This window comes from Rhipicephalus microplus, chromosome X, assembly GCF_043290135.1.
Source record: "Rhipicephalus microplus isolate Deutch F79 chromosome X, USDA_Rmic, whole genome shotgun sequence".
NCBI classification, from domain to species: domain Eukaryota; kingdom Metazoa; phylum Arthropoda; class Arachnida; order Ixodida; family Ixodidae; genus Rhipicephalus; species Rhipicephalus microplus.
Window position 1 is genome coordinate 469631159 of NC_134710.1, and position 25113 is coordinate 469656271.

Consider the following 25113-nt stretch of genomic DNA (forward strand, 5'->3'; position numbering starts at 1 on the left):
GAACGCGTTTTTTTAGAAACAGCAAGTAACAATTGAGACGATTGTTCGCGTTCATCTGTACCTGTGAGTACGTTTCGTAGGTAATTTGTGAGTGAGAAACGTGGACACGTTTCGATATGCTTGCTATTCTGCGCATGACCTTCCAATTTGTTGCCATTGCGTTCATTGCTTCGCCTTTGCGACAAAGCTGGTACTTTTTTGATGTAACCAAAGAGCCAAATTCAATGTTGGGGGCTGGAAACACGCCTTGCCCCCTTGTTTCGACACCACTACATCTAGTTCAGGGCAGGTAGTCAGGCAAGCAGGCAAAAAACTTTACTTTGACCCGGAGACGACACTCACTTCTCCCTCAGGAGGCGACACTGGTGGGATGCACGTGAACCATAGGACGAGTAGATGGATGGGCTTATAAAATAACCGTTACGTGGTGTCCTTTTTCGTTGCTAGTGAGAAGAGATCGCCAGTACTCCTCCAGAGAGGAAGGAGACTATGTGCTCTCGCGCAGTGCAAGGCATTGTTCCGACGTCACAAGATGACAATTTCGTTCAAATCGAGGTTGCAAGAAAGTAGCCAAAGACTAGCCAAGTAGCCAAGGTTTATTTTTGTTTGTGTCTGTGGCCATCAGCCTAAAGAAGGAGCCAAATTAGCGCAAACAAGTCAAACCTGGCAACCTTGCCATACAGGGGTAGAAATGTAGTTGTGGTGGTGCAGTTGTGCATGAGCGCGCAGCAATCAACAGTGCAGCTACAATCACTCCATAATCGAAACACTCCCTTCTGTCGTTTCGTGCTTTCCTTCGCTACGCTCTGTTGGTGCGCTGGTATCTCCGCCTCTCCAAGTGGTCCTCGTCGCCACCGGACGTGGAGAAAGAGCAGGGACCACACGCACTTGCTACGAGGTTCTTTCTCGCCCACTCGACAGTTTTTGTTGCTTCTTACTTCAACTATCGGACTGCTGAAGGACACAACGACAGCTAAGGATAGCTCAAAGGCACTACGAGAATGAGGTAAACAACAACGCGAGTGGGTATATAATCTAACAAAGAAAATCTGCCCTTGATTTTATCCTTCTTTCATTCATAGCGAGGATCTAGTTCTGGCAGACTTGATGCCTTTAGATAGTATGCGAAGAATTATTAGCCAGCTGCCAGATCGTATGAAGATCAAGTTCTACATGACCCTAGCAGGTACAAATAGTGTTCCACACTTTTCGCAATGACAACCGGTGGGGCTCACAGGTGAGACCGTGCTTAAATACACATATATATACTCTATAGAGTGAACAGGGGGTTGACCGCTGCCGTAGCTCCATGGTAGAAAGTCAGACGCGTTATTCGAAGGTCGCATGTCAGATCCTGCCGGTGCAAAGTTATCTTTTCGTCACTTATCTTTCTTCACATTTACATTACAATCATTTCTAATAGCATGTCCTGTACTTCTCTCGGCATCATTGTCTCTTAGTTCTCAGTGAAACCGAAAAGCAATTTTCACTACCACACACACAATAAGTTCGAGTGCCCTCGCTGCGTACGCGTCAGCCCACTTACTGACAATTTTCTCATCTGTTTCCCTTCTCTTTCTTTTCTCGCCTTTTTACCCCCTTTTCCCATTCCCCCACCGTAAGGTAGCCAAGCGGGCATGTGGCTGGTTCACCTCCCTGCCTTCTCTCTTGTTATTCCGCCTCTTCCTCCGTCTTTGTGCACTTTTTTTCTGCTTGCACTGTACTCGTAAATATTTAATAGCAGTCGGGAAGAGGACTGTTTTGTAACCTTGTGCAACACCAAGGACATTTTACAAATTATGTTTTAACACAGCCAATCCACGCCCAAGTTTAAACAATGTGAAAGTGTCATCTGCGAAGACAAGCGTGGTCTTTATGAGCTATGTGGGTGCACAAAAATGTGAAAATATGCGCTTTTATAAAGGTTGGTGTGTTTATAGCATAAAGCTGTTTTTATCTATATGTGTGTATTGCCATGGACAGGCACTGAGGATTATGTTTGTATACTCACGCTGTCCGCGCAGTTTTTTCTAAGTGGTTAAGCAGCCTTCAATGACAAAGCTTTGTCGCATTCCCAGCACACGTGAACTACGTGTGAATCATACTGCCACACGGCTGTGACGTTGAATGAGTAAGCAGTCGAAGTGGTAGACTTTCGGGTATTTATTAGGCGATCTTGAGCCCCCCAGCGTGAATTCGCCAAATAAGCAGCAGACGTGCTGAGAAACGTCGTATATGTGATTGCTGCGCTAACGAATTGCATGTCGAGAGTATGACCGCACCAACAACTTGTCCCAAAATATACGCACAGTGACAAGCATCTGTGACACCTCCAGAAGAAGTAATTTAGTGAAAGTGCCTGCAGCTTTCACTGAAAAATTCCTTGGCATATGAATGATTCAGAAAGGTTCTAGCGACTGAGATGATGTTCTGATGCGTGTTATGACTGGATTTACAATAAATGCCACTGAACTCTTAATCCTCATGGCGCTTCATGCCTTCTGAATAGACTCTAGGCGAGGTTTTGGCGACTGCTGCTAGCGACAAGAAGACGTTTTTCTTGAAGCCCAGATTTATATGAGAAAGGAGCAGTATTAAAGCCCTTTTATCCTCTGCAATGTGGCGGATCCTCCGACTCAACCACCGAAAGAGTGCCATTGTTCTTTTCAAGGTTGGTTGGCACCTCCACTTCTTTGGTATGCTTGTTCACCCGCCTGCTCGTCCAAGTGTTGGCCAAGTCCCAGGCAAACACCAAGGGCTGTTCGAGAAACACGTAGACCAGGTAGCCCGCGACTGTAGCCATCATGAAATTGGAAATAGCTGACGACATCTGCAAAGTGTTAAATGGCGATCATTTATCGAGACGTAGTGAAAGGGGAAAAACGTTAACACAAAAAGATATTATAATAACACATTTAAAAGCCCGTAATTTTCATAAACAAGTGGGTACATGGCCCATTATCTACTCATTCATCACGCAATCTTTTAGAATATGAGCAATGTAGCACTTGAAAATCTTGGAAACTCCCGTGGAGTTCTTAGAGTTTTCGCTTAGCTCACACGTCTGCGCCATTGGTCGGACAGTACTGGATACTGCTCCTTTTCTAACTCGATTGCTAATATAAAAAGAACAACAATATATTTCATTTTGGGAACATAACAGTGTAAGGGATAGTGTCCACAGTTAACATCTTGCAGTTTAATGATTCCCCAAGAAGTGATGACGTGTCCACAACGATCCCATAGGTGTAGAGGGCCAGCCGCTCGAACAAATAAATTCAAGCTGCGCTTCTACAGCGTTGCTCACACCGACAGATTTAACATAGCTAAGGTTATTGTGGTCAACAAAAATGTGGAGCCTTGGCTAATCGACTGTGCGACACTTTATTGTTCAAGCGTGAATCTATTCTGTCATATCAGCATCATTTTCGGGATGAAAGATTTCCAAACAAAACTGTAATGGTACTCAGTGCTCCCATAAGTTTACAGAGAATACCGAACTTCGCATGACTGTTGCCTAAGCGCTCCAAAAGCATGACGATAGTTATAGCGCGAGAACAAAACGACGACACAGAGACAAGAAGAACACGAAAGACACGAGCGCTAGCTTCCAACCGTATTTATTGCGAAGAGCACGAAAATATATAGAGGAGACAGTGACCATGTGATAAATACCATATGGCACAAGAGCAGAACATGAGTAAGAAAACCAAAAATAAACAACACAAATACAAAGGCACTGAAAAACAGCAAAGAAAAAACCTAGAAGAAACCGAAACAGAAAGGTAAAGCTACCTGCCCGCACCGAATCTTTCGAGGAACCTGCGTTCCTTCTCGGACAAAGCCACGGAGGGCTTGCTAACACAAGGCACCTGTTCGCGTGCCATCTGCGCAGCCTCGACAATGACCCGGGTGCTTACATCTCTGTCTTTGTACAACGTCGCTGTTTCCTCGAAGAGGGGAACACACTTGCACTCAGTGCAGTGCTGGGCAAGAAAACCATCTTTCCCGTTTTTAACATTGTTTGCGTGCTCTCTCAGCCGATCGTTCAGACACAGGGTTACCAGATTGGGCTATTAATAGCCAAATTGGGCTACTTTTTGTTCGAGTTGGCGTCGAATTTTTCTGTTTGGCTATGTGGCTATTTTTGGGCTACATTGCTCTCGACTAGGCAAAAATTCCAAAAAGCTACAAACTGTAGATAATTTTAGTATCGGGGACCCCAAACAGCTTACGCACGCACGCTCTTGCGTTCGTTTGTACCTCCAGCCGCCGGGAACCCCCAGCAGCTGCAACCACGGAGAATACAAAGGAAAGCAGGAGCATGCGTACGCGAGCGTCTGGGGGTCCCCGGCACTAAAACTCTCTAGGAACTCTAATGCACCTTGTCAACGACGGCCCCCTGGCCGCCGCCATAAGCCCCTTTTGGCTGTTAACATGCGTGACCCCCCAAAAATGCAGTACCGTGGCGCGACGTCAGCTTTTGTACTCCCGTGCAAAAGCTAAGAAAGGTGGTGATGGTTGTCTCTGTTAAAAAGCTCTATACAAAGAACGCCAAGGCTTACATGCGTATCCCGCCATCAAAACATTCCAATGTGTTGAACGATCCCTGCACCTGGAGTACGTAGCCCAAGAAAGGGCTTCACGTGTCTTCAGTTTGAAACCGTGTTGATGGCTACGTTTTCTCTAGACTTTCTTGACTTCTACTACCGTAAAATGCCGAGCAAGCACCCCCTCCCCTTCCCCGCACCACACAGTGAAAGATATTAAGAAAGATGTGGAGGGGGCCCTCTTGCTCAGTCCGAGACCAAAATCCAAGATAGCAGAGGAAGTGCCTCTAAGTAGAATGCACACCTGTGCTTCTTATGAAATGCTTTGTTGAATACGCGAGCATTTACAGTTTTTACTGAATCCGAGGGTGTCCGTCTGACATTGCACGTGTTATGACAGGAGTGGAAAGACGTTCTTCAATTACCCCAACAATTTGCGACAACCCGGAATGTGACCCTCAGACATCACACTGTACAAGTACTAAGAAATCGTGCACAAGACTCGCAGGAACCGCTGCTGCAGGATTATGAGGCGCAGAACAGATTTAAAAAAAAAAACGTCGAGGGGGGGGGGGGTGGCGCTTGGTCAGTCATTGGCGCATATTTTCAAGTCTCCCGAAAAGGGGAAGGGGGTACATGATTGTGAAAGCTATGACACGTGGGGAGCACCCATCCGAAGGTTGTAGGTTCAGTGAGCCTGCCGGTAGCAGTTTGTCATTTCGTCCACTTAAATTTCATTGCGCTTCGGGACTGAGGCTCTGAGGGGGCGAACGGACCCCCCCCCCCCCCCGCTTCTTTGGATACACCACTGAATGCGGGGCTTGTTGACTACAGCTCTTCGTGTCATTACACGTCTGATCACTCTTCGATCATTGTATTTGGAGGTATAAATTCGCGCTTCTTGCCGAGTGCTAGCAGTGCGTCTCGGGTCTGAGGCTCTGAGCTTGAAGAGACGAGCTCCAGGATGGGCAAGTGGGCCAAGTACGCGCGCAACTACAAAAAGGAATGGGAGAAGGAGCCGGACTTCAAAGGTAATATATTTTCTATCCTCGGCACAAATTGTGTCAGAATGCTTTTGTATGTAATTTAATGCCCTGTTTAGAAAAAAAAATGTTCCATTCATACGCAAAATTAAAATTTGAGGCATATGCATATGTGCAGTGAGTACAGTACTATTTTTTGTTTGTTTCTGAACGTGCAGACTGGCTATCGCCATCCAATTCAGGCGATATGGCCTATTGCCGAGCATGCAAGGTGGAATTGCGGCCCCACGTTCAAGACCTAAAGCTGCACTCCACTAGGGTCAAGCATGCAAACAACATGAAGCGTTCCGCTGGTCCAGCAGCGGGGCCTTTGGCATCGTTTGTGGACAGAAGACCCAGAGAGCCATGTTCCAGTTCTGACGACCTCAAGGTAGCAGAGCTGCGCTTGGCTGCTCATTTGGCTGTTCACGGAAGCTTCCTGACGGCGGACCACTTGACGCCCGTGATCAGTGGGTGCTTCAGCGATTCGGTGTTGGCGTCGGCCGTCACCTTGGGGAGAACGAAGTGCGCTGCGCTAGTGATAAAGGTACTGGGGCCAACATTTAGAGAAGAGCTCTTGAAGGACATGACTGCTGCACAATATTCATTGATTGTGGATGAGAGCACGGACGTCTCGTGCACGAAGGAGCTAGCCGTCGTGGCGCGCTTTTTTTCTCGCAGCAAAAGGGATTTTTTTACAGCCTTTCTCGGCTTGGTGCCAGTGACCGATGCATCCGCGGAAGGGCTATTTTCTGAGTTGAAGGCGCTGTTAGATGCTTGAAAACTGAACATCAAATGTTGTGTGGGTATCGGGACAGATGGAGCGAGCGTCATGTGTGGGCAGCACAACAGCCTTTACACAAAAATGAAGGCAGAAAATGCGCGGCTTGTTCTTGTGAAGTGTGTGTGCCATTCTTTACAGCTTGCCTGTAGTGAGGCAATAGATGTACTTCTCACGCACATTGACTACCTAGTACGCGAAACCTTCAACTGGTTCGCCCATTCACCGAAAAGGCAGCAAGAATATAGAGTAACATACACCGCCATTACTTCGGGCGATGTCCCGAATAAGCTCATAGGCGTTTGTGCCACGAGATGGCTTAGCATTGCGCCTGCCTTGAGATCAGTCTTGAATCAGTGGGCTGCCCTGCGATCTCACTTTGATGCGATGAAAAGTAAGGAACGCTGCTACGCAGCAAGATTACTCAGCGAAATGTACGCTGATGAGCAAAATTTACCTTTTCTCCGTTTTCTAAGCCCAATAATCGATGAATTCGAGCGAATGAATAAGCTCTTTCAGTGCGAGGCCCCGGACCCTGTGAGACTCAATGAAGAATTGATTTCTTTTGTTAAAGCTTTAATGACAAGAGTTGTTATGCCTGGCTATGCAGAACCTGACAATGCGGAGTGGGAGCAGCACATATTGCATGTGAGGGCATGCAGCTTGGGCGTTATTTTTCTCGACAGTTTTGAGAAGTCTTCACTCAGCGAAGGTGAAAAAGTTTGTTTATTGGAAAGGTGCCGCAAGTTTGTGATAGCATCTATACGGAGTGTGCTCAAGCGGCTTCCCGCGAACATGAAGCTTCTCAGTGACCTCAAGCTTCTCGAGCCAAAGAGCATTAAGAAATACTCTTTCGATTTCGTGCATCGTTCATTCAATGCTTTTGTAGAGCCAATTTGTATTTCAACAATGGAATCTGAGTATCACCTACTCCAAACCAGAGTCGACGATCTGGCAGAGGGTACCCACTCCATAACCGAATTCTGGGTAACCGTACACAATGCAAAAAATGTTGCCGGGAACTCGATGTTTCCACTGATGTCAAAGCTGGCGCTCTCTTTGCTGTCACTACCAGTGTCAAACGCTGCTGTTGAACGAGTGTTCAGCCAGGTCTCGCTTACTAAAACTGACATTCGAAACAGGATGTCTAACGAGACCTTAGAAGCGCTGCTCCGTGTAAAATTTGGTCTGGGGAGGAACGCTGGCTGCTGCAAAGATTTCAAACCGGGAAGAGAATTTTTGTCGCGTTTTAACTCCACCGTTTTGTATGGGCCGAGCAGTGCCTCGGCATCCAAATCAAGTGTTTAAGTTATCATGTTTAAGTTATTTCGCTTCTCCACTTTCATCTCTTTTGTTGTATTTTCTATTTCATGAGTTTTTGTATATCTCTACTTTTTTGTAAACCCTACCTATTTCTACTTTTTGTAAATATGCTTCTATATTTCTTTGTGATTCCATTCATTTGTTTGTTATTAAGTGACAATAAACTTTTGTCTAGATTCTGCAGCCATCACTCAATCATTGTGGATTGAATAGCAAAAAAAATATTACGCAATACGACGTATTCACGCATACATTTGCTGATTTTGGCTATTTTTGGGCTACTTCAAATTTTCGCGTTTGGCTATGTTTGGGCTACCTCGGAGTCCAATTTGGCGGTTTGAGGCTCGCACCATCTGGTAACCCTGTTCAGACACCTTCCGGTCGTTCCGACATAACAAGCACCACATGAAAGGGGGGTCCTATAGACGACTTCCCCGGGAGCAGGCCGCATACCTGTTTCGATGTTTAACTCTGCAATCTGTTGATGATTTCGTTTTCAGGGGCTTGGTATATTTGGTGAGGCTGATTAATTTGAACGGTGCTGAGAACAGGACACGAACTCCAACACGTTTTCCGATTTTTTTGAGCCTATGTGATATCTGGTGTATGTATGGAATCACGGCTATCCTTTCACGTTCTGTATCCGTGTTGCTCAGATTCTGTCACGTCCTCTGCTCTGCCTTATTAGTCCGCAGGATCGTCTCCGCAACAGACGCGATAAACGCCTCGGGGAATCCTGAAGCCTTAAGGCGGGAAACTTGAGCTTTGAAGCTCGCAGAGATATTGTGGGCGCACGACCTATTTAAAGCATTCTCAAGGCAGGTTCGTGCTATGCCTCGCTTATTTATCTTACTGTGAGCAGAAGAAAAGGGAAGTAGAGGTTTCTGCGCACGTGGTTCATAACACCAACAGATATGCTGTGAGCTAAAAACCAGATTTAAATCCAAAAAGCGTAATTTTCATTATCGGGCTTTTCATGTGTCACCACAAAAGGCTTCAAACAATTTTCGAACACGCCTATAGTTTGAGTGGCCAGCGAGTGAAACATAGAAGACTTACAATTTAGAATAACCAAGAAATCATCCACGTATCTAAATAATTTGAAGACATGCGAGCCTTCTACCTTTTCCTGCAGTTGTTTGCCCATTTTTGCTAATAGAAGATCACTGAGTAGAGGTGCGATGCATGAACCAATTTAAACACCCTTCTCTGCAGATAAATGCAATCATTTCATTGAACGAAAGTATACGTAAGATACAGCAAAACCAGGTCAAGAAAATCTCGCGAACTAATGCCAGTTTTTATTTGGAAGTTCAATTCCCCGAAAATTTTTATGTTATCCCTTATACATTCTAGTACCTCATTGTGAGGCAGAGAGTAGTATAGGTCCTTTATGTCAATTGAAAAACCGAAAAGATTAGATTGATTTGACTGTTTGAAAAATTCTATCAGAGCCTGCGAGTTTTTGATCACAAATGGGTCCTCAATCTTTAGACACTTTAGATGGGTCTGAATAAACAAGCCGAGTTGCTTTTGCCACGTACCACTTTCTGTCACAATGACACGGAAGGGCATGTCAACCTTATGTGTTTTGGCAGAAAAAAACATGCTGAGCCCATTTTTGTCACTTTTGCTAATGTGCTGTGCTAACTGTTTTAACTCTAGTTTACGACACATTTCCCTGGCCTGCGTTTTTACCCTATCTAGACGAATGTCGCTACAACATTTGAAAACAGATTCGATAGCTGTGACTGCCTTTTCCAGGTACAAGCAATTAGGAAGAACGGCGAAACCACCCTCCTTATCTGACAGCACGACACAAAGTTCATTGTCTCTAAGAAACTTGGTCGTCTTCCGCACCGGAAGGCTGTTGCTGGTAGGCTTACCCCGTAGGAGCACGTCGACGCCTTCTGAGATGCACCTGTCTGAATCCTCAGGTGAAGCACCGCCAGCCACAGAGCGCACCATTGAAAGAAGCTCGTGTGCGGACCTCCCTCGGTCGACGGCGAACTTCGGATCTAGAGCGAGGGTGTTGTGGACGTAGTCTGGGAGGACGACGTCACTGCATGAGTGGACGACACCTGATTGCCAAGGCTTAATTGAGCACTGCGCACGAAGGCTGGTGAACTCACGTGACCACAGGCGGTTTGCAGTGTACTCAATTCGGTCGCAGTACTCTCGCCATCTTCTTTTCTTCACTCCTGTTGTTAGATATGTCAGTTGAAGCTGGACATGCAGGGCGTCCCGGCACGTGCGCTCTTGTCGGTGCCATTCAGACCGAAGAATTTTGCATACCCGTATGCCATGGCCGATAGAGGGGTGGTAACCTCCAAACAAGGCTTTAACATCCAAAGGGAGTTGCTTGGTGCGAACGCAAAAGGAAAAGGTGCGCGCATGGCAAATGGAGACTGCGATGAGGGTTACGAGGACTGAATGATGAAGAAAAACACACGAAAAAGAGCCCGAATAACTAGAAATGTAACTTAGAAGTGTGACAGCTTGGGCTAGTTGGTATGGCATGACGATAGTTATAGCGCGAGAGCAAAACGACGACACAGAGACAAGAAGGACACGAAAGACACGAGCGCTAACTTCCATCTGAGTTTATTGCGCAGAGAACGAAAATATACAGAGGACACAGTGACCGTGTGATAAAAACCATATGGCACAAAAGCAGAACATGAGTAAGAAAACCAAAAACAAACAACACAAATACAAAGGCACTAAAAAGCAGCAAAGAAAAAACCATGAAGAAACCGAAACAGAAAGGTAAAGCTACCTGCCCGCACCGAATCCTTCGAGGAACCTGCGTTCCTTCTCGGACAAAGCCATGGAGGGCTTGCTAATACAAGGCACCTGTTCACGTTACCTGCCCGCACCGAATCCTTCGAGGAACCTGCGTTCCTTCTCGGACAAAGCCACCGAGGGCACGGAGAGCCACGGAAGCCACGGACAAAGCCATGGAGCCACGGAGGATTCGGTGCGGGCAGGTAACGCGAACAGGTGCCTTGTATTAGCAAGCCTTCCGTGGCTTTGTCCGAGAAGGAACGCAGGTTCCTCGAAGGATTCGGTGCGGGCAGGTAGCTTTACCTTTCTGTTTCGGTTTCTTCTAGGTTTTTCTCTTCTGTTTTTCAGTGCCTTTGTATTTGTGTTGTTTGTTTTTGGTTTTCTTACTCATGTTCTGCTCTTGTGCCATATGGTTTTTATCACACGGTCACTGTCTCCTCTATATATTTTCGTGCTCTGCGCAATAAACTCAGTTGGAAGTTAGCGCTCGTGTCTTTCGTGTCCTTCTTGTCTCTGTGTCGTCGTTTTGTTCTCGCGCTATAACTATCGTCATGCCATACCAACTAGCCCAAGCTGCCACACTTCTAAGTTACATTTCTAGTTATTCGGGCTCTTTTTCGTGTGTTTCTCTTCATCATTCAGTCCTCGTAACCCTCATCGCAGTCTTCATTTGCCGTGCGCGCACCTTTTCCTTTTGCATTCGCACCAAGCAACTCCCTTTGGACGTTAAAGCCTTGTTTGGAGGTTACCACCCCTCTATCGGCCATAGCATACGGGTGTGCAAAATTCTTCGGTCTGAATGGCACCGACAAGAGCGCACGCGCCGGGACGCCCTGCATGTCCACCTTCAACTGACATATCTAACACCGGGAGTGAAGAAAAGAAGATGGCGAGAGTACTGCGACCAAATCGAGTACACTGCAAACCGCCTGTGGTCACGTGAGCTCGCCAGCCTTCGTGCGCAGCGCCCAACTAAGCCTCGGCAATCAGGTGTCGTCCACTCATGCAGTGACGTCGTCCTCCCAGACTACGTCCACAACACCCTCGTTCTAGGTCCGAAGTTCGCCGTCGACCGAGCGAGGTCCGCACCCGAGCTTCTTTCAATGGTGCGCTCTGTGGCTGGCCGTGCTTCACCTGAGGATTCAGACAGGTGCATCTCAGAAGGCGTCGACGTGCTCCTACGGGGTAAGCCTACCAGCAACAGCCTTCCGGTGCGGAAGACGACCAAGTTTCTTAGAGACAATGAACTTTGTGTCGTGCCGTCAGATAAGGAGGGTGGTTTCGCCGTTTTCCCTAATTGCTTGTACCTGGAAAACGCGGTCACAGCTATCGAATCTGTTTTCAAATGTTGTACTGACATTCGTCTAGATAGGGTAAAAACGCAGGCCAGGGAAATGTGTCGTAAACTAGAATTAAAACAGTTAGCACAGCACATTAGCAAAAGTGACAAAAATGGGCTCAGCATGTTTTTTTCTGCCAAAACACATAAGGTTGACATGCCCTTCCGGGTCATTGTGACAGAAAGTGGTACGTGGCAAAAGCAACTCGGCTTGTTTATTCAGACCAATCTAAAGTGTCTAAAGATTGACGACCCATTTGTGATCAAAAACTCGCAGGCTCTGATAGAATTTTTCAAACAGTCAAATCAATCTAATCTTTTCAGTTTTTCAATTGACATAAAGGACCTATACTACTCTCTGCCTCACGATGAGGTACTAGAATGTATAAGGGATAACATAGCAATTTTCGGGGAATTGAACTTCCAATTAAAAACTGGCATTAGTTCGCGAGATTTTCTTGACCTGGTTTTGCTGTATCTTACGTCTACTTTCGTTCAATGAAATGATTGCATTTATCTGCAGAAGAAGGGTGTTTCAATTGGTTCAGGCATCGCACCTCTACTCAGTGATCTTCTATTGGCAAAAATGGGCAAACAACTGCAGGAAAAGCTAGAAGGCTTGCATGTCGTCAAATTATTTAGATACGTGGATGATTTCTTGGTTATTCTAAATTGTAAGTCTTCTATGTTTCACTCGTTGGCCACTCAATTTATAGGTGTGTTCGAAAATTGTTTGAAGCCTCTTGTGGTGACACATGAAATGCCCGATAATGACAAATTACGCTTTTTGGATTTAAATCTGGTTTTTAGCTCACAGCACATCTGTTGGTGTTATGAACCACGTGCGCAGAAACCTCTACTTCCCTTTTCTTCTGCTCACAGTAAAATAAATAAGCGAGGCATAGCACGAACCTGCCTTGAGAATGCTTTAAATAGGTCGTGCGCCCACAATATCTCTGCGAGCTTCAAAGCTCAAGTTTCCCGCCTTAAGGCTTCAGGTTTCCCCGAGGCGTTTATCGCGTCTGTTGCGGAGACGATCCTGCGGACTAATAAGGCACAGCAGAGGACGTGACAGAATCTGAACAACACGGATACAGAACGTGAAAGGATAGCCGTGATTCCATACATACACCAAATATCACATAGGCTCAAAAAAATCGGAAAACGTGTTGGAGTCCGTGTCCTGTTCTCAGCACCGTTCAAATTAATCAGCCTCTCCAAATCTACCAAGCCCCTGAAAACGAAATCATCAACAGATTGCAGAGTTCAACATCGAAACAGGTAGGCGGCCTGCTCCCGGGGAAGTCGTCTATAGGACCCCCCTTTCATGTGGTGCTTGTTATGTCGGAACGACCGGAAGGTGTCTGAACGATCGGCTGAGAGAGCACGCGAACAATGTTAAAAACGGGAAAGATGGTTTTCTTTCCCAGCACTGCACTGAGTGCAAGTGTGTTCCCCTCTTCGAGGAAACAGCGACGTTGTACAAACACAGAGATGTAAGCACCCGGGTCATTGTCGAGGCTGCGCAGATGGCACGCGAACAGGTGCCTTGTGTTAGCAAGCCCTCCGTGGCTTTGTCCGAGAAGGAACGCAGGTTCCTCGAAGGATTCGGTGCGGGCAGGTAGCTTTACCTTTCTGTTTCGGTTTCTTCTAGGTTTTTTCTTTGCTGTTTTTCAGTGCCTTTGTATTTGTGTTGTTTGTTTTTGGTTTTCTTACTCATGTTCTGCTCTTGTGCCATATGGTTTTTATCACATGGTCACTGTCTCCTCTATACATTTCGTGCTCTGCGCAATAAACTCAGTTGGAAGTTAGCGCTCGTGTCTTTCGTGTCCTTCTTGTCTCTGTGTCGTCGTTTTGTTCTCGCGCTATAACTATCGTCATGCCATACCAACTAGCCCAAGCTGCCACACTTCTAAGCTCCAAAAGCGTTCGGCACTGTATCTACAAATGATGCTAGACAGCTTGGAATGTTTCAAATTCGGAGCAGTTACTTTTAATTTTTTTTTCCGCAAGTATCTATATGACATAACTTGCTAACATTGAAATATTCAAATAGACACGACGCAGCGTGTCGTTCAGGTCGGTTTGTTGATTTCTGCGACCATGCAATACTTTTCCAAGTAATCGTCCAATTGCTTCATTGAAAGAGATTATTGCCACGCGAGTCAACTGCTGAAAACGTTGTTAGAATTCATCAAGTACGAGCATAGTTACAGGAGCTTGCCACACGCTTCAAATTGTCCTTTCGCAACAGCGAAAGTGCTCGAAGCTACGCAGAGAGAGGAATGCCAATTGGGAAAGAAGATGCGTCCCTTTGTCAGCGTGCGTCCCGAGTTGGAGTGCTTTCTTTTCTTCGAACGCGTGGCTAGCTTTCAGCGTGATCGTGAGCAGGCTTGCGTGCACGTTACGGCATCCCGTGGTGACTGTGGTACCTATGCAGCTCACGATACGGAAATCAGTCAGTGACCGAGTACTTTGGGTTGATGGCATCGCTTCTTCAGAGAAGAGGGAACGGTATCCAGCTTATGTCGTTAATTTCCCATCCGTACTGTGCTATAATGTTTGGCTCACGTGTTCTCAGAAGAATCGACTACCAATCGGCAGCGTTTTCTGGTTATCCTAAAAAGAACTTAAAGCGGTAACCTCCTCTCAAGTTTCTTAGTAGCCTTCTGAATCCCCAAAGGACAATTTAGGCAAAATTGGTTCCGCACTCGATCGCTGCACCACAAACTCTGCTGGCAATGCCGGAGCTGTGACCAAGACTGCTTTTACTTGCACAGCGTTTATGCCCATCTCGGGAAGAGGGACGTGTTCTTTTAGTGTACCTGAAGCATGTAGCTAGCTCGATCACCTGGTACCGTGCCCGTGTCTTCAAGGTGTGGATTTTTATCCCGGCTTCTCTGAGATATCTGGTATATGAATGCAGAAGCACATTCACCAGATGTCACATGGTTGGTTAGTTAGGTTTATAGGTTTTAACGTTCAAAAGAAACTCTGACACACATTGAAATCCCACAGTACACTGCCCTCAAACATTTAGACACTATAAATATCAAACTATCACCGCTGAGTACTAATCAACCTCTTTCTCCTCAGTAGCCAGCTTGTGTAGCCACTGAGCCACCATTGGGCTGTTATGTCATGGTTGTTGTGGTGATTGACTGATCAGCCAAGTTAGTGTAGAGGTTGGACTTCTCATTGAACAAATGTGCGGCCTTCAAAGGTAACAGTGAGCATTGTCATCGGTCGTTGGTGATATCAGTGCCGGATGAAAATCATCAGCCATTGATACACGAGTCACGCTACACTCCAGCACTATCACTGGCGGTGGCGTGCGTGCTATAATTCTCGCTCAAAAACGTCTGCTGTCGGGGCAGTTGGTGCACTGCTGAAAAGAAATTCATTGGCGCAGAACTGAGTACAACTGAGTAATCTTAGTAGATATAATACATACCGTTAATTCTGGACACGTTAAGACGCTGCTTGTACCGAACAATAGGCAATATATGTAACTGTATTTGTTGATAAAAACGAAAAGCAAATACGCATGCCAGTGCTGTTAAACGCCAAACAAATTGCTTTATATGTGAGAGGTATGGCGGACTATACACTCTCACTTGTGATACTGGGTTTCTTTAAAGAGCCACACTACGCAGTATTAATTTTTTTCAAAACCACTTATTCGATCCCATTTTCTAGATTTAATATGCAGCAGGTTCGGCTAGTTATTTTACTGTAGCGAATGATTCAATTAAAGAAAAAAAGACTCACAATTTGGAAGTGGTGATTCTCTATGCGTTGTCTAATCGTCCAGGCCTTGTAAAATACGAAGTACGCGTGCACCAAATATATTGAATAAGACATCTTCCCGAGTGGAACCAAGGCATCCCAGGATAGCAGTGAGTCGATCACGCCTGCAAATCACATGACAAGTTACTCATTGAAAGGGTAATTACCAAGTAATAATCAGAAATATTCATTCATAGTATTCACGCATACTAATTTCTGAGACAACGTAAACATACAGATTGTGTCTGATTGCTTTAAATATATCAATTTCGAGCAACCATCCTTTATTTAGTATATGAGGCGATGGCGAAATTATCGGTTATTGCACATAGGCTGGGCGCCTAGCGCCTGCCAGTAGCTGGTTTAGAAGGGCAGAATAGCAATCTAATCACTGGAACAAGAATAGGCGACCATATATGTGATGTCAGCTTGTGATTTTAAGTCGCAGTTTACGAGTATGAGTGAAAGTAGTGGATATTGAACGGCCCGTTTTTTTTTTTTTTTTTGTTAAGCCCAATAATGTTGAGAACTAAAAGAAAATGATGCAAAAAAATAGAGGTTGTTATACTAAAATCTAATGAAAATGTGAAGAAATAAAAGTGAACAAAACAATCACTCCCCGCTGGCAGGGACCAAACTGACGACCTCCAAATAAAACACTCGATGCCCTACAAACTGACGTATACAGCGGTGTGGATCCCCCCATCCCCCCGTCAGCTTATGAGGTATATCTGTGCACTGAAACGTAGGATTGTTCGCGCCGCTAATAGCCCTGACGGCGGTTGTGAAATGCTCTATCTCTGCCCGTCGGCGCCCTGTTGTATACGTGACGGCACCAGGGGAGTGTGTGCCGCACGTCAAAAAACGTTCAACCATCGCTCAATGCCTTCTCGCTTGTACAAACCCGTTTCATTATTGATACTCCCCCCGAGCAAAAGCAGTATTCAATGCACCATTCCATAATATTCCCGCTTGTCTAAGAAATTTTTGAAACTTCTTATTGATACACTCGATGCGAAAATCACAGTATGCTATTCCTGTCTAAGAGAAGATCGTTAGTTAAGCTTCCTGTACAAAAGTTTTTTTCGAGCACGCTTTCACTTCGCGAAATATACAAGGTATATCGTGAGCGTTATTTGTGGTATGCGCCGTAAAATTTCGTTGGACTGCGGGGCACATGGGCGACACAATGCGGATAGGGTATATCTTGATGTGTTTTAGGCACAGGCGTGAATGTTTTTACTTCATTTCTCATTGTGTTTATGTTATCCTGATGTAGTAAAATAAACAATTGGACACTCTTGTATTCTGCCATGTGGTTGTTCCTACGTCGTACTTTGTTTCATATGGTTCGTGACAGCCTCAGAATAAGTTCAGGCTCAACTCATGAGGCCACCTTGCACTTATTTGCTTACGCCATGTTTGTACTTGACGCTGGGGAAACTATGAAAGCGATGAAGCGTTGCAATACACTCCGAGCTGCTGCTGCTGCTTCGGTGCACCATCGAACATGGCGAAATCACAAACTTCAACAGCATCGAATAAGGACCACCGAAGAAGATGCTGTGTACGTGTAGAGAAGAATTCATTTTTTGTTGGTTTCTGAGCTTGCACCGAATATACTATACCCCAGTGAAAATTTTCATCAGGTGCATTAGCACCTGATATAATGCTGCTATGATGCCCGCTACTTGTAGCTTCGCTGTTTGAAAGGCGTGTCAGTATAGATAACCGAGGAAGCGTGCTCGGGAGGGTTTCAGTAGCACTTTAATACCCGGGTCAATAGGCAAGTTAAGCGTACTTACGGAGAGTACATTTAGGCTAAACTGCGCTTCATCAAGTCTAAACGATGCAAGTGGTGATTTACTAGCAGATGTAGGTACTAAGGTCGGAGTGCATTGTGTACGCACTTTGGTGCTTTTCAGTCGGCATTCACTCTCAACGCTTGTATGAAAAACAGCTGCACTGTTTTTTTGTTACAACAAAATAACATTGTTTTAGTAGCAAGGCTGTTTGGGAAATCGTGCCCTATGAGTTGATCGTAGAAAATCATCCTAACTTTATTGGGTATGTGCCGTTGCACTGCCTACCAAAATCCTATCATTATTATGAATGAGTACGCTCCACATAAAAAGGCTAAACCCAACTACTTTTCACTGATCCACTAAAAATTAAGCCGGTGAAGTTACAACAGAGCCGGGTCTGTGTCTGTCTGTGGCATAACTGGAACCTATATGCTTTAAAAATGAGCGTTTAAACAAGCAAGCATCGCATAACTAAAGCCTAACAGCTACCCAGAAGCAACAACACCAGTTATCAGAACCATTTAGCTTCGCTCCTTCAAGCCTTGCGTGGCTCAGTCCTAGCTTAGCCTATTTTCCAATGAATGGTTCAACGTATAGTTTCAATAATTTAAGTGAGGATCATATTAGGGAGCTGGGCTGCCGTTTGCTGTGATATTCTGTTGTCGTCACTTGGAGCAATGCAGGCGAAACCACATGTATAGCATATATTCACCTGAGCGGGTGATCGCGTCAGAGGTGTTCTTCCTCTTGTTCTTTAAACACGTTGATTGTGATAACAACGCAGGCAGAGCGACATTGAGCGTATCGATCTGTAGCAGGTTGAGAACATGCTCGCGCAATGGAGATGTATTTTTATTCTTGTTCTTCGGGCGGCTTCATGGTGATAATAAGTGCTGAGTACTTAAGGGGCCAAACAGGCCGACAAAACCACGCATAAAAAGTAAAAAAAAATAATAAAGAAACGAGTGATAGAACGACAGAGAAAAAATAAATAGGAAAAATAATCGAACTAAACTAAAATAAAAAAGGAAAACATAATAAACGAGAATAGACTACAAAAACGAAAGAGAACAAAAAACAAAGACTGCCCAGTTCCATACTTCCTGTAGGCTTGGCACCACTATATAGTGTGAAGCTGCCTTAATTGTTTTTTATTTCTATTTCATCTCTCGCGCGCAAGAGATAGCCTTTCGCATGCTACAAACGATATCGTACACATCCCGGGGCCGACACAGCCGTTACAACTCGGAAATGTATCCACACGGCCAAGACTGAAGAGAAGTGTACTGTTCACTCGCACACATACTCTCGCAATGTCCCGCGCTACCTCAGGGGCCTCTCACCAGTGAGTCCGACTGGGAAGAGGCACTCAGGAGCCTCACGCTATAACGCCAACTAAAGACGTCCAGAGGGCCAAAGAACTGGCGGAACGTCACCACGTTCCCGCTCCGGCTCGAGAATCGCCGGGGCGGCTGCTAGGATGTCCCTCGTGAGCACCCTGGTGGTTTAAACTCCTCCAGATATTTTAATAAACTTCTTGATGAGCTGACTGAATTCAATTTTATCTGCGTCTCCGAAAAACGCTCTTGCAATGTGTCGCCATTTCTTTCTCGCCACAAGTGTGCTTTGTTCTGCACAGCGTATGCTTAAAGTGTCACGATCGGGGTTTCGAAGCGTATATACTCCCCGTAAGTGCCCTTAACGTGCCTGCTATGCGCATGTATAAATTTGGTAAACCAAAGTCAGAAAAAGAAGGACAATTCACACCGTTTTAAAATGTGTCTAACGAAATTACTCTCTCATTTCTAACCATCAAAGTTGCAAGTTTGAGCCGTTGTATGGTCAAAAGGGACGAATTAACGTGTATTACTTTGATACATCATAGTCAGCCCTGCTGTGTAATCGATTTCTAAGGTACTTCAATTTCTGACCTCATGTGTATGCACCAGAAGTTCATGATGTAATTTAAGCGTGAATGTGTTAGTCTAGCGGTGGCGTTTGCGATGTTGGGCACCTTTACGCGCAATTAAAACTCTTGGTTGAAGTTAAAAAGAATTCTTATAGTTGATGCTCGCTCGGCCATTTGAAGACTGCGGTATTAATTCTTTCATATTATTAGAAGTACGGCATAGCAGTAATCTCTTTGAAAAAGTTAGTAAAAGTGTAGTAACTGCAATGCTTATTACCTTTATTGGAGCATTATTAACCTTTTGCAACCTGTTTACTGCCTACGTTAGTAAGCAGTTACTAGCTGCAACCATTGCTAACATTTTTTAGCTCTTTACTGCCTAGTTCAGTAAACAGTTAGTAACTGCATGGAATGAAACAGGAAGTAACTGAAGCCGTTACTAATTTTTTTGCACCATTACTACCTTTTTGCTACCCGGCGATGAACTATGGAATGGAATGAAAAAACTTTATTTCAGTCCTGCAGGACGCGCTTAGCGCGTAGCGGGCGTCTCCCACGTAGGGATCGACAGGGTGTACCGGGTGGCCGCTTCGTGGGCCTGCTGGACGGCCCATTGCTGGTCGGGGAGAAGTGAGCTCCTGAGAGACCTCTCCCACTTGCTTGAGGTAGAGTCGGGAGGAGTTGTTCTACCCTCCCAGAGCATGTGTGCAAGTGTCGCTGTGTGTCCACATGATGGGCTTGTGTCGCTGGCATATGCATCGGGATAATAAACGTGAAGCGTGGCAAGGTTTGGGCACGTGTGTGTCTGTAATAGGCGTAGGGTTAATGCCTGCGGTCTGTTAAGTTTGGGATGTGGGGGCGGAAAATGCGGCGTACCAGGTAAAAGTGCTTTGTTATGTCATTGTACGTAATGGGTGCATCCCGATTGGTACCTAACTCAGCAAGATGGGGTTGCCCTATGGCGGTGTGGTCGGTAAGTGCGCGCGCTGCATCATGGGCGATCTCGTTAAAGTTAGATAGGGCACCCGGCACCTGGCCTGTCGTCCGAAATAATAAGTAGTACATATTCTAATAATTTATGAGAGAAACCCTCTCAGCGTATCATCTTTAAGTAGAAATAATGACACCATGGATATCTACGGATATAAAAATTATATATATTTTTTCAATTACGCAAGCGAGTTATGTAAGCGTCATTCTTCTATTATCAAAACGCCGAAGTACAAGTTAACGGACCATAAGCAAGTGCTGCGCGCGTTGTAATAGGTAGTTAGAACAAACTCACAAGGCGGATCAAAATTAACCAGATGGTCAAAATTAATCCGGAGTCTCTGACTATACCTCATGTCTCCTAATATTGTTAAGACTTCGACACAAAAAACCTCAGAAACTATTATTACTTTCTAAACGCCAATATATTAGCGCAGTGAAATATTCAATTGCACTGAGGCGATGTTAGTGAGTTCAGTACCTTGTTTTGGAGGATTTAGAGAATGTTTGCTTGCAAATAAACATGAATATATCATTTTTTATAAGTACGATTACGGTTGTATAAAAGTTTTGTGGTACCCTCCCAAACACACATAATCAAGTAGCATGATATAAAGCTATAGGCATGAATTTTTATAATTCATCCTGAAACAAAAGTGCTCACTTGTGCCAGACATGCATCTTAAAATAGGGGGTATATATACTGCGCAAGGCGTGTACTTAGTACAGTAGTGTAGTGTACTTGTTACGGCTAAGTACTTTTCGCGTTCACGACGTACCACGCAAGATTACGCGAAGGTGTGTATAAGACACTAATTAACCATTATTAACAATAGAGAAATAACGTTACAAAATAAGCACAGTAGTACCGGTTACTAATTTTTTCTTAAAACTTCAAAAGTTACTACCTATGGTTAGTAACGGCTGGGCTAGTAACAGTTACTAAAGCTGTTAGTAACGGCAAAGGTAATAACTGTTACCACCCTCGCTGTTACTAACTGCACTTACTACCAGGGTTGAAACATGTGACAAACCATTGCTACCCCAATGTCAGCAAGTAATACTACCTTTTTTTAAAGAGTTTATAAATACAGGGGGGCGGAGATCAGAAGTTCCTTAGCCACCATCTCATATATTTCTATGCAAGTGTGGCCTGGAAACTTTTGATCAGGACTGTACGTTTTACACAACAAAGAAAGCATGAAGTTACTTTTTCCGTTCTATTAGTTAAACTGGCTATAAAACGATATTCTGGTATTAGCAATGCTCTATATGCGGCGCAGTGAACACTTTAACAGCTGCGTTAAAAGCCCCGCCGCGGTGGTCTAATGGCTAAGGTACTCGGCTGCTGACCCGCAGGTCCCAGGTTCGAATCTCGGTAGCGGCGGCTGTGTTTCTGATGAAGGCGGAAATGTTGTAGGCCCGTGTGCTCAGATTTGGGTGCACGTTAAAGAACCCCAGGTGGTTGAAACTTCCGTAGCCCTCCACTACGGCGTCTCTCATAATCATATGGTGGTTTTGGGACGTTAAACCCGGCATATCAAACAAGCTGCGTTAAAAGAACTGTTTATCACTCGAAAAACTTTTTCGAATCGTGGCGCAATGAGAAATTTGTTCATCACAGTGGCAGCCACGAGCTTGCTTTCGCCCTTTAAAAAAGACTTAATTTTAACTTGATGTTGAAAGTCGACAAAAAATTACCGCTATAGCGTCACTCAACAGAGATGTGGTCAATCAACTAGCAGGTCAAGAAATCCTCACAGGTAGCCTTAATTTGCCCCAAAACACAGATATGTAGCTTGAAATTGTATTTAAAGCACTTCATGCAGCTTTAGGTGGCGTCTGAGACTAATTTTTGCATTTTATTATCTCGCGCGTTCAAAGAGGCGCCTGGTGGCACTACAAGTGGTGTGTTCACTTGCCTGCATGCCTGCCTCCAAACGTCGGTGAAACGCAAGCACGGGGTCTGCCGCCGCTCATAAAAAATAACAAAAAAGTGTGTGCGTGCCTAAACAGCCAATAAGACATTAGTTTTATCATTAAACAAAACTCCATAAAGCCTGCGAAAACCACACGCGGTTTCAGTTTTCGACTTCCACCCATCAGTACAATTGTCACCACCTCCACCGACCAGTACTGCGGGCATTCCTCCCACCGATGGAAGGAGACTGAACACAGATCGAAAAATTCTGTTTTAAAAATTTCTAAACACTTTCCAGAGAAACCACTGCAAGGTTAGACTCTACAAATGATACGCTTCTTATTGCGACACAAAACAGAAAAGCAGAGAAGGACGGTAGACAGTCCCTTCAAAGTTTTCAATATTTACCAATTCTGATTGAAATAATACATCTCGTGCTTCACGCAATCCAATGAGCGTAGGCTATAAGTAAACTTTAAAAAACTATTTTTTCAAGCTGGATCTGTTTTTACTAACAGTGCAACCTAGAAGTAGTTACAGCGTAACTACGGAAGCAATAAACAAGGATAGAGAAGAGCGCTACCTTTCAACAATAATTTGATAGTAGGGTGGTGTACATATTTAGAGGAAAAAAGAGAATGGGCGTACGTAGAAGGCTGCCGCTAACCACTGCGATACAATGTCAGCAAAACTCTTGTATTTTGTTGATTAGGCTGGAAACAAGTACACAGCTTAAAAAGGATCAAGACGCGCTATCTCTTTTTGCAACAGCGCAATGAATGGGGAACTTACACATGTACCGTAAAACTTACTTGTGTCACAGGCTTCAATTATCTTACGCGTAGCCTGCGAGTGGTGCTTGCCTATTACCTCGCAACGCTCAAAGAGGGGCACGCAGCCACTGTCACCACGGCAGTGGGTTCCCAGGAGTCCTTGAACCGCATTGTGCGCATTATTAGTATGCTCTCTTGAACGGCCATTTAAGCACCTTCTGGTTTTTCCTATTATATCTTGCCGCATGATAGTGGAAGAAGATATAAGACACCAATAGCACAAGGAACAAGGCACGTTCTGTGTTTCTCAAAGCATATTACTCTGCAGATGGATGGGCGTAAGCTTCACAAACTTACAAAGCTTTGATGGCTTTTCCGGGAGGGAGGGGGGGGGGGGATTCCACAGTGATACCAGCGCGTTGCGATTTTTTTTTCAGCCTAGGCAGAACGTTGCGCACATAAAGCATCGCACCACAGCTCTAATAGGAACTGACGCATTTTGAGGCTGAGACTGCCCTGCTTTGTGTTTTATTTCTTTCAAAAGCTTCTTCGCAACAGCAGAAATCAGGGCGTTCGAGACACCAGCGCTTAATTGGCGCTTGATCTGGGCTTTGAAACTGCGTTTCATCGAGTGCGGGCATGACTTCCTAGGTTGCGCAGTGTTCGCATATTCAGTTATGTCGTACCAGCTTTCCCAATTTTCTACACTGGATCTTTCCACTGCTCTGCAGTAAAATGTGGGTTCTTTTAATATTGCCGATGCTTTCCACTATCCTGCTAAACACCATCTTGCAGCGATGGTTTGGTGATGACCTACTCCAGGTATTGCAGCAGCGGCGACATTTTCAATAAAGTCACTTAATTCCTTTTTATCCAAGTACATACCTCCTCTTCCCGTAATGCAGGCAAACACAATCCAGGCCAGCCCCAGGGCCCAGGCGACGCGGTGCGTGGTGGCATAGGCGAGGGTCACCTCCAGAGTAGGCAAGTCCCCCATGCTCCACGGAGCAGCGGCAAAAAGCGATGCTCCGATGAACAGTAGAGACAACGCCCAGAGGACTAACTGCAGCAGCTGCGAGAAGGTGCAGTGGTGGTAGGTTACCTATTCGTCGACTCACAGGTAGAAAATGGGCGTCTACTCGAAGTTTTTCCGATGTCGTGCAGTGTTGTTAATGAGAGTGCCATCTAAATAATGGAAGATAATAAATACTGGCACACAGCCGAATTATTTTAATCCATTTCAGTTACCCCTAATCGTCTACAAAGCTTTAAGATTTTTTGTCTGTGGAAAGAAAGCTGTTTGCTTTGTGTAATTATTGGTTTCAGGCTGTTATATCTCGCTGTGTAACGCACTTTCTTTTGCAAGATATAGCTAAGGTGCTTCGTTTGATTCCGCATAAGTTAATTTTACACAAAGCGGCCAGTTTAACATTAGATACAACGTCGTCCACTGGAATAAATGCTTCAAAAGCGCAGAAGCTGGCAGTCATGATGAATAACGCCTCAGTACCGAATCACGATATTGTACAGGAAGATTATACAGGGCGTGTGCTTACTTTAGGCTGCGTTTATTATGAAAAATAGCGCAAAAAGAAAACCGCCAATAGTATGAATGCAGCCAGCGTCCAGCACTTTCGTAGCAAGTATTTATTGAATGGGTGAAGGTGTCTCGCCAGCTGACGACATCGCTTTGGAATTAAGGGGACCCCAAAAGAAAAAGAGAATGGTGTCTTGAAGAATGTGCGATCAACTTGAGCAACGTTTGCATTACTTCTCCTCACGTGTCTTCACTTCCTAACAACAGAACGTTCAATGCGGAAGCGTCACCTTCGGCTTGTGATCTATTGATAGTGCATGCTCAAGTTCATAAAAAAATCACAGCATATCCACGGGGTGAATGATGACGAGTGGGCAAACCTCCGGAAAGAATCGTCGGTAAAACCGTGAATCTTCCGTGTGTAATTCGCCCAGTCGATCATCGTGTAAAGACATCATAAGAAACCCTGTATGTGTATATGTAGAAAGCCACTTTTATTTTTTCTTTGAGACAATGGATGGATGGCGATGTCTCTCCATATTGACGGCTTTATGGTCCGTAAAATGAAGGGTGAGTGGTTCCTGCAT

The 25113-nt window shown here is 45.0% G+C and overlaps 1 protein-coding gene across 1 annotated transcript in view; it reads right to left on the reverse strand.

Annotated features, from left to right (window-relative positions):
* Positions 1-2148: 2148 nt before the first annotated feature.
* LOC119160819 (nose resistant to fluoxetine protein 6) overlaps positions 2149-25113 on the reverse strand; it is a 277772-nt gene continuing 254807 nt past the window's right edge. The window contains exons 13-15 of the mRNA XM_037413067.2: positions 23875-24061; positions 15574-15716; positions 2149-2830 (exon numbers count right to left, since the gene is read on the reverse strand). Of these exons, the coding sequence (XP_037268964.2) occupies positions 2606-2830; positions 15574-15716; positions 23875-24061 (555 nt within the window). The 3' untranslated portion in view covers positions 2149-2605. The remainder of the gene's footprint in view (positions 2831-15573; positions 15717-23874; positions 24062-25113) is intronic.